At 55.9% G+C, this 9,904-nt stretch overlaps 2 protein-coding genes across 2 annotated transcripts; one reads left to right on the top strand and one right to left on the bottom strand.

The window, feature by feature from the left end:
• Positions 1-2,692: 2,692 nt before the first annotated feature.
• FOXL2NB (FOXL2 neighbor) lies at positions 2,693-8,047 on the bottom strand. Its single transcript, XM_006752495.1, is given in 3 exon segments — positions 2,693-2,698; positions 5,231-5,418; positions 7,948-8,047. Coding segments are annotated over 3 exon segments (294 nt in total).
• A 344-nt stretch (positions 8,048-8,391) lies between these two features.
• On the top strand, positions 8,392-9,832 carry FOXL2 (forkhead box L2). Its single transcript, XM_006734196.2, has one exon. The coding sequence runs from the start codon at positions 8,696-8,698 to the stop codon at positions 9,830-9,832; it is 1,137 nt and encodes a 378-aa protein (XP_006734259.2). The 5' UTR covers positions 8,392-8,695.
• Positions 9,833-9,904: the final 72 nt, after the last annotated feature.

Raw genomic sequence — 9,904 nt, 5'->3', positions numbered from 1 at the left:
TTAAGCACCAAGTTTACCATGGTGATCACCTCAGGACAGGGAGGGGCAGAGAGGGATCAAGGAAAGGTACAGGAGGGTCCTCAACTATATCTGTAAGATTTATTTCTTAAAAAGAAAGATGTGTGTTAGTGAGGCTGTGGAAAAACAGGAATCCCATACACTTCTTAGGGAATATATAGTGGTTCCATTAATAAGAAGGGTAATTGGTAATATCCCAAAGTTACAAATGCACACACCCTTTGACATCCTTTGACCTAACTCTTGTAGAATTTTTTTACAGATACATGCACATACCTACAAAAATAGATATATACCAGATTATACATTACAGTATTGTTTATAAAAGCAAAAGATTGGGGGCACCTGGGTGGCTCAGTCAGTTAAGCCTCTGACTCTTGGTTTTGGCTCAGGTCATGATCTCAGAGTTCTGGGATTGAGTCCGCATCCACACGCTTCTCTGCCTCTCTCTCCCTCTCCCTCTGCCCCTCAGCCTCCCCCTGCTTGCACAAGCTCGCTCTCTAAAATAAATAAATATTTTTTAAAAAGGCAAAAGAGATGGGGCGCCTGGGTGGCTCAGTCATTAAGCAGCTGCCTTCGGCTCAGGTCATGATCCTAGGGTCCTGGGATGGAGCCCCGCATGGGGCTCCCTGCTCAGCAGGAGGCCTGCTTCTCCCTCTCCCACTCCCCCTTGCTTGTGTTCCTGCTCTTGCTGTCTCTCTCTCTCTGTCAAATAAATAAATAAAATCTTTAAAAAAAAATAAGGCAAAAGAGGGGGGCCGGGGTGGCTCAGTTAGTTAAGCATCTGCCTTCGGCTCAGCTCATGGTCTCAGGGTCCTGGCATCGAGCCCCCTGTAGGGCTCCCTGCTCAGTGGGGAGCCTGCTTCTCCCTCTGCCTCTGCCCCTCCCCCTGCCCGTGCACCCTCTCTCTCTTATATAGATAAAATCTTTTTAAAAAATAAAAAAAAATGATAAAATTCTAAAACTCAGCAAGGTTCCATAATTTCCCAGGCTGATATCCATAAGAATTGGGACAGAGGTCTGTGTTAACCACTCCACCATGGTGCCTCCCAGCCTGTGGGGGGCATGCATCAATTATAGTACCAGGACCTCCGTTCCGTCTGCACTACCTCTATGGCCTAAAGCAGACCTTGTATGTCTCTGGACCGGAGTTCCCATCACCTAAGTGAGTGGGTCCCTTCCTGTTCACACAGGCTACCAGTCCCCATTCCTCAGAAATGTTGCCTCCTAGCAAAAGGCTCAGCTGGAACAGAGCACACCAGAATGCTGGACTGTTCCCACTCAAAGCACCAAAATCCTGACCACTGTTTCCCCAACAAAAGCCTGCTTGTACCACCACAGCAGCCTGTCAGCAATTACCCCCAATTACAAACCCAGAGCCCAGCAAGCCCTCAATTAGTCTAAAAAGGGGCCTGAGGAGGAGCCAGCTACACAAAGTGTAATGCCCATATATCGCCTCCACCCACAGGGCCAGCACACTCCTCTCACTCAAACCCAGGGGCTTGGATACTTGGTAACAACATCCTTAGGACCACAAGAAGGCTGTTGGCTCTCCTCCAAGTGACCACTGCCTGCAGGGCCCGGTCAAGTCCTCCTGCCGGAAGTGCAGTTCTCCAGACTTCATGCTTTCTCCCAACTCAGACCACACAAATCTGCCTCCCTACTTAACACTTTCCCAGGCAAAGTGCAACATCCCCAGGTTCTCATCTCCTTCTAGGAGAAGATGAACATCCCTGGACAAACCCTGCAGGTGAAGACATACCCAGGCTAATGCCCCTAAAGCATCATGGTCATGGGCTTGGCTCAGCATTTGGGAGGAGGACCAAATGCCCATCTCTTCTCAGAGAAGGATGGCCTCTAAATTCTACTCTGTAGCATCCAGAAGCAGGACTGTCCCTTGTCCAATCTTCTGCAAATTCCCTAACCCGAGAGGCATACCTTCAGGTTGCTAAGCCCAGGGCTTGGCAAGCTGTGTGTTTTTCACTGAATTGGCCCGCATGCCCATTTTCACAGTGAGTGTGTGTGGCTATGAGAAAGACTGTGTGCATATGTGTGTGTACAAAGATCTCAGGCCTGGGTGTGACAGTGTATATGGGGAAGACCAAAGGTTATAAGAAATGGGTCTCATAAATAACAGCTAGATTTGGTCAGATGGAAGAAAGGACTTCCTGACCTTGCACCAGCAAATGGAGGCTCAGGGCTCAGAGGCTCAGAACCCAGGGCTCCAGAGTCAAGCTGCCATTTATTAACTGGGGGCCTTTGGCAAGTTACTTAACTTCCCTGTACCTCAGTTTCTTCATCTATAAAATGGGAATAGTACCAACACCTTGGATTTGTCTTAAAAATGAAATGAGAGCATGCACGTAAACTTCCTGGCTCAAAATAAGTGCTTAATAAAAGGTATCTATTTTATTCCTTTATAATGATGCTGATGATAATTGCTGGAGTACACAGTGGTCTTCAGAGAGTGCTATCTATAAGGAAAAGGCCCTGTTACAGCATGTCTGTCTGTCTGTACAGTGCTGTAGTTTGTTCTACTTTGGAAAACCATTGGGCAATATCTTCTAAAACTACACATATGCCTATTCTCCTAGGTATTCACTCAAGAATAATAAAATTCCCTTTACAAAAAGAAATGTACAAAGATGTTGACAGCAGTTTTATTCATGATATCTCAAACCTGGAAAGAACACAGATGTCCAGTAATAGGCAAACAGATAAGCAAATTGTGGAATATTATACAGCAATAAGGAGAAATTAATGTCTGACATATGCAACAAGATGAATGGATATCAAAAATATGTTATGCAGAAGAAACCAGACACAAAAGAGTACATGTTGTATGCCCCATTTATATGCAGGCAAAGTTAATCTATGGTGATGGAAATCAGAATACAGTTATACTTAGGAGTAGGTATTAAAGAGGAAAAAATATAAGGGGACCTTCTGAGGTGTCAAAAATGTTAACATTCCATATCCTTTTTTTTTAAGATTTATTTATTTGAAAGAGAGAGAAAGAGCACAGTGGGGAGGGCAGAGGGAGAGACAGAATCTCAAGCAGACTCTCCACTGAGTGTGGAGCCCAACTCAGGGGCTTGATCTCACCACCCTGAGATCATGACCTGAGCGGAAACCAAGAGTCAGATGCTCAACTGACTGAGCCACCCAGGCGCCCTAACATTCCATATCTTGATCAGGGTGGTGGTTACATGGTGCATTGTATATAAAAATACATCAAGCTGTATACTTGAGATGCATATTGTTTACATATGCAAGTTACACAGCATACACACACACACACACACACACACACACACACACCATTTTGGCATGAGGGAAATCTTCAGAAGGCCAGTAACGCAAAACACAAAACTCGGCCCTTCTCTTCCCCTTCCTCTGGACTTCATCAAAGATCGGCATCTAAAACTGCCCTCCTGCACAGAGGCTCTTTACATGGTGCCCATTTGTGGAGAGAAACTTGAGCAGGGAATGAGGACCAAGAGGAAGGGCTCTTTCAGCCACCCCTCCATGGGCCTTCTTGTGGTTCCAGACAGCAGTCCTTACCTTATAAGCTGGCTGCTGCAGATACAAAGGCCACTCTATTTCTAGTAAGGTTTATTACGTGTCTCACACAGGTCCTCAGCATGAGGAAGGTGACCTGTGTCCTTGCCTAAGGTTCAGCATTGTGGCTGTCCAGCCATAATGAGCAGAGAGTCCCAAATGCCAGGGGACTCTCAGATCCTGAGCTGGCCCTCCATGGTCTGGCCACTCTTCCCCACCTGCAGTCCGTTTCTTGGAAATTCTAGCTTTATGACAAGGAAAGGGGCATCTCTCAATTCTCTCTGTGGAGTGGAGGCACTTTGCAATGCCATTAGAATGCATTAAGTCAATCCTGGTGGGAAGCACTGAGTGACAAGTGGAGAACAGAGTCTCTACCCATCAAGACTTACCGTCTGGGTGTGGAGAAAGGCAACAAGGCAACTTTGAACAACAACGTAACACGCTCTCAAGCATGGGGTGGGGGCGCCTAGTGGCAGGGTGAGGGCTGAAGAAAATGGCTTTGGGACATGGGAGTTATGGCCACGGGATACCAAAGGAAGTTGGTCAGCAGTTCCTGCCACCCTAGAATTGTCTCTCTGGGAGCATCCCAAAAGTCTTTGGAGAGGGAAGGTCCCACATTGCCCAGGAACCAGCCCCGTCTGCCTTTTCTCCCTGAGTTAGGCTCAACCAGGAGAAATGCCTACAACTGCCCTGCAGTCTGCCTGGTAAGGGTAAGGCACACACTCCTTGGGGCAAAGAGGTGATTGTGAACTTGAGGCCCAACATCAGTGAGGTATGGAAGAGCCCAGAACTCTAACCTACTACCTCCCAGGCCAGCCACCCACAGGGTGTGGGCGGTAGGATTCACTAAGATACCAACTGGAAACAGCTCTCATCTGTGAGTTCTTCCCCAGAATGGGTAGTGGCTTCTCCTCTTTCTCTCTCTCTCTCTCCCCCTCTCCACTTCCCTATTCTCTCTCACTCTTTCTCCCAAGCACATATTTGGGTAAGTGTCTCTGCTAATCCCAACCAGGCAGAATAATACCGGCTGGCCTGGGGCCTGGCGCTGTGTGGGTATGTGCAGAAGAACCAAGCACCCACTCGAGGCTGCAGTCTGTCGGAGTGGCAGGGAGTTCAGCTACAAAACAGAGAGGAAGCCTGTGAGTGGTCTGTGTGTGTTAAAGTGCCTCAAGGATGAGCTTCCCAAAGAACTCTGAGTAGCAACCTCACCAAGGGAACATCCGGGTGGCAGCCCAGTCGCCCTAACCCTGGGCCAAAGACATCAAAGAATCAACAGGCTTCTGGGAGTCAGACTTGCAGACAAGAGGTCACTCTGTGTCTTGAGATACCCGAGTGCCCGAGTGTGTAAAGAGGCTTAAAATCCAGGCATCAGAGTGACACGTTTTCCACCAAAATGTGCAGGATCTGAACTAGTATGTGTAACAGGTGAGTGTGTGAGGGTAGTGGGGAAAAGGAGAACTGGAGGGGATACAGGGTTGACTGGAGAGAAGTGGATGGAGGAATGTGAGGGGGTAGAGAGACCTGGCGTCCATGGGGGTGCAGGAGGAGCTGGGAGTAGTGCTGACCGTTGAGGTGTGCAGTCGGGTAGGAATGTTTTAACGAACTCATCCAGGCTTCCCTTTTCCCGCCGCGCGCGCCGCAGAGGCCGTACCCGCAAGGAGAGGGCTGCAGCAGGCTCAGGTCCTCTGTCCTCGCGCAGGGCGGGAAGCCCGTGGGTATTTCGGGGCCCCGCCAGGAAAGGGCACCACGGGACCTGGTTCGAGCAGCCGGAGGCGACGCGGGGCCAGGCGACTCGTACCCGGGAAGCGCTGCCCGCGTCGGGGCCGCTGGGCCGCTCACCTGGCAGGACCCCGCCGCCGGGATCCCGAGAGGCGCGGCCGCTTCGGCGCCTATTGCAGGATTCCCGGCGGTGCAGAGAGAAGCGTCTCCCTCCATCCCTCCCTCAGGGCCGAGTGAATTGCTCACGGCGGCTGTCGGGGCCTCGCGGGCGCGGGGCTGGCGCGGAAGCCGGGCCGCGCCCGGTCGGCGGGTCTCCCGCACCGTGTCAGTCCGCGGCGCCCGCGCGGGAGGACAAGGCACGGGCGGCTCCTGAGCTGCAGCTGCAGGCCCCGGGAAAACCGGGCGGAGAGGCTAGGAGCTCCGCCCGGCCCTCGGAGGTGGGCACCGCCCCGAGGTCACTGAGCTGGGGCTCGGCGTCGCCGCAATGGGGCGGGGAGAGAGGATGCCCCCCCCCCAACAAGCCTCGACGCGGTCTGCCTGCCGGACGGGATCCCGACCTCCCCAGGAAGCGGGGCCCTACCCAGCCGGCCCTAGAGGGTTGAGAAGTAAACCAAGGCGCGCCCCACTGCTTCCTGGAGAGATCAATACCTGAAAGGAGCAGGACCTGTCCACTCAGAAAATCCTTTAGTGGAACTCCTTCCTTTACCCCCACCTCCTACACACACACACACTCTCTCTCTCTCTCTCTCTTTAAAGGCTGAAAAGGGAGCCGAGTTTGGAATTCGGGGAAGTGATGACACACAAAACAATGCTGTTACACCTGGCTGCTGCAGGCCAGCAGCGGAAATGCCTGTGAGGGTGAGAGAGAGACAGAGAGCCAGCCTGGGTGGTCAGAAAAAAAGAGGAGAGGAGAGGAGAGAGCACACACACACCCCCAGGTTGGGGCCAGACCCAGCTGTTTTTTCCCCTGCCCAGGCCAGGGGGAGGATGGGTGCTAGGGTGGATCTGCTGCAGCCCCAAACCTCACACCACTCCCACCCCTAGCCTGGGCATGGATGGGGGTGAGAAAGAAGAAAAGCACCTGCACTCCTGCTCAGGAGACAGCCACAGAGGTTTTTGAAGAGGTGCTGCTTATGCCGGTGTATACTGGGAGCAGCGGGAGAAAACAATCAAGCTACTCTGAGCTACTTTCAATGGTGGGTAGAGGGGGGTATTTACTGAGGTGAGTTTAGGAGAGCCCTGTTCCCTCTTACTGTAATGGTCAGACCAGACTGCCCTGCTGCCCTCTCTGGAGTCATTTTCAAGATGCTGAATTCCAAAGAGCCCCATCACCCTGTCCTCCTTTCCTTTAATCTCAGAATCTAGATCAGAGAGCTGAGTGGGAAGCAGGCAACCCATGCAGGTGGCCGTGGGTGCTGGGGCCATAGGCCACTAAGGGCTCCTCAGGCTTCCTCAGAGACAGGGCAGCCTAGGAGGAAGTGGTAGTAATGAGCATTGGGGCGGCCACTCTGGCCATGCCAGTCCAGACATAAAACACACCCCTGCATGACACCCCTTCAGTCCACCTTCCTCCCCAAAGTACCCTGGCCCCCTCAGTACCAAGCAGTTTGGGGCATGAGGATTCAAAACACCGGATGGGCATCTCTCTCACACTTTAAGATTGCAGACCTTTTGTTAAGGCTAAGTTAGCTGTTAAAAAGCACAGCTGCCTTTCCTGCCAGCATTAATTTCCCCTGAGACGATCTCCGGGCATGCAAGTGTGACTGGGAACCATTCAGACTTCTGCTGAAGGTAGGTGAGCATTCACCCTTCAGCCCTGGAGAAAGATCAGAACGAATGTCTTGTCAGGAGAGAGATTTGAATAAATGCCTCCCTCACAGCCTCTTGTTTTTCTTCCCAGTCCATGACAGAATACTGACAAAGAAATGGGTAAAGAGAAGAAAGGAGAGAGGGTAGGAGAGTGAAAAGAGAGAGAGGAAGAAGAAAGATGCAACATCCCAGAACCACACTTACTGATAGGTGACACATATGTACCATTACATACCGTAAGTATAAATGTTTACCCCATAAATATAAATCTCACCTTGTACGTGTGCATACCTGTGTTTTTGCACCAGCACATGTGCACCTGGGCCGCTGGTATCTCACGTGTCTCAAGAACAGACCCTCCCCGTGACTTCTATATGTAATAGCGGTGCACACGCAAATGAAGTCCCCCAAAGACCCGCAGCAACGCCCGTGTTGGAGCAGGACTAGAGTGGGGCTACTTGGTGTTGTTAAAGCACACATCCAACTCGTAGGATTACAACGCGGATTCTGAGGAGGGGTCTGGTCTCTAGGTCCAGGGGCAGCGCAAGGAAGGGCAGAGGGGCTTCAGACGGAGCTCCTGGGCGCCTCCTCCCCGATCGTCTCCCCAGCCCCATCCGGCCCAGTCACTCTGGAAGCGCGACGGACAGGCTAGGCCAGGCCGAGGTTTCTTGGTTCAGTGACACGCGTTTCTGGGCTGATTTTCCCAAAGCCACCGCGCAGCTCTCTCCACCCCACCGCCGTCCGGCCCCCTCGCCGTCCCGCCCCTCCCCCAGCCCCAAGCCAGAAGTTTAGCCCCGAGACCGCAGCAAAGGGCAGAGCCGGGGAGTCGTTTTCTTTCACCTGAAAGCCGCGAGGAGGCTTGGCGCGCCTCTCCTCGCTAGGGCCCGAGCTCCCTGGGCACTGGCCGAGTGCGGACGGACCCCGCCGGGGCCCTGGGCATCTCCCGGCCCAGTCCGCTGAGCGAGCACCCGCGGATTGCAAGGGCTTGCGAGAGCGTGAGCCAGGTCGTCCGCCGGGCCCCCTCAGCTCGCTGGGAGGGGGCAGGCCGGTCCGGGCTGCGCGGGGCGTTTACAAAAAGTGACTTGGAGATGAACTCGCCCGTGCGCGACTGGCCGCCCCGCTATAGGGGCGAAGGCGCCTGACGCAAGCGGAACTCGGCGGAGCCCATACGAATCAGAACTAAGCGAGGCTCCTGGCGCACTAGGGACTCCAGGAGGCAGCTCCGCCAGAGACGCGGGTCGTGCCTCGGGAAACCGGAGGGTGGGGGGAGGGGAAGAGCGCCGAAAAGAAAACCCACCGAGGCGGGGACTGGCCTGGGCGGGGAGGGGCGGCGGGGCCGGAGCCCCTCTCTGTTGGGCGGACTCCCCATGGCCAGAGGCTGAGCTCCACTCCCGCCGGCCGCTCCCTAGGGGAAGGGAAAGAGGAGAGGAGCGGAGCGAGAGGCCGCCAGCGAGCGAGCACGGGCGGCATCCGCAGTCTCCAGAAGTTTGAGACTCGACCGTGAGCGGACTTGTGCGCCCGGACTCTGCCGCGCCAGCACCAAGGGAAAAGAGCAGGGGCTGCCTGGCCGCGGCGCGCCGGCTTTGTCATGATGGCCAGCTACCCCGAGCCCGAGAACGCCGCGGGGGCCCTGCTGGCGCCGGAGACCGGCCGCGCAGCCAAGGAGCCGGAGGCACCGCCGCCGCCGAGCCCCGGCAAGGGAGGAGGCGGCGGCGGCGCCGGGACAGCCCCGGAGAAGCCCGACCCCGCTCAGAAGCCCCCGTACTCGTACGTGGCGCTCATCGCCATGGCGATCCGCGAGAGCGCGGAGAAGAGGCTCACTCTGTCCGGCATCTACCAGTACATTATCGCCAAGTTCCCGTTCTACGAGAAGAACAAGAAGGGCTGGCAGAATAGCATCCGCCACAATCTCAGCCTCAACGAGTGCTTCATCAAGGTGCCGCGCGAGGGCGGCGGCGAGCGCAAGGGCAACTACTGGACGCTGGACCCGGCCTGCGAGGACATGTTCGAGAAGGGCAACTACCGGCGCCGCCGCCGCATGAAGCGGCCCTTCCGGCCGCCGCCCGCGCACTTCCAGCCCGGCAAGGGGCTCTTCGGGGCCGGAGGCGCCGCGGGCGGCTGCGGCGTAGCGGGCGCGGGGGCCGACGGCTATGGCTACCTGGCGCCCCCCAAGTACCTGCAGTCCGGCTTCCTCAACAACTCCTGGCCGCTACCGCAGCCGCCCTCACCCATGCCCTACGCCTCCTGCCAGATGGCGGCGGCCGCTGCGGCGGCGGCGGCGGCTGCTGCCGCCGCGGGCCCGGGCAGCCCGGGCGCGGCCGCGGTAGTCAAGGGGCTGGCTGGCCCGGCCGCCTCGTATGGGCCGTACTCACGCGTGCAGAGCATGGCGCTGCCTCCCGGTGTGGTGAACTCGTACAACGGCCTGGGAGGCCCGCCGGCCGCGCCCCCGCCGCCGCCGCACCCCCACTCACACCCGCACGCACACCATCTGCACGCGGCCGCCGCACCCCCGCCGGCCCCGCCGCACCACGGGGCCGCGGCACCGCCCCCGGGCCAGCTCAGCCCCGCCAGCCCGGCTACCGCCGCGCCCCCGGCGCCCGCGCCCACCAATGCGCCGGGCCTGCAGTTCGCCTGCGCCCGGCAGCCCGAGCTCGCCATGATGCATTGCTCTTACTGGGACCACGACAGCAAGACCGGCGCGCTGCACTCGCGCCTCGATCTCTGAGAGCCCAGCGCACGCCGGCTTTGAGGATGCGGGGACGTGCGACGCCGGCCTTAGCCGCAGCCGCCGCCGCCG

The sequence above is a fragment of the Leptonychotes weddellii genome, chromosome 1 (assembly GCF_054177405.1).
Source record: "Leptonychotes weddellii isolate Sample4059 chromosome 1, ASM5417740v2, whole genome shotgun sequence".
NCBI classification, from domain to species: domain Eukaryota; kingdom Metazoa; phylum Chordata; class Mammalia; order Carnivora; family Phocidae; genus Leptonychotes; species Leptonychotes weddellii.
Note: the sequence above shows the minus strand (reverse complement) of the source record. Positions and strands in the feature narration are given on the sequence as shown.

Bases quoted from the DNA above. Each gene is read 5' to 3' on its own strand.
- FOXL2 (XM_006734196.2), top strand. From the start codon at position 8,696: ATGATGGCCAGCTACCCCGAGCCCGAGAACGCCGCGGGGGCCCTGCTG.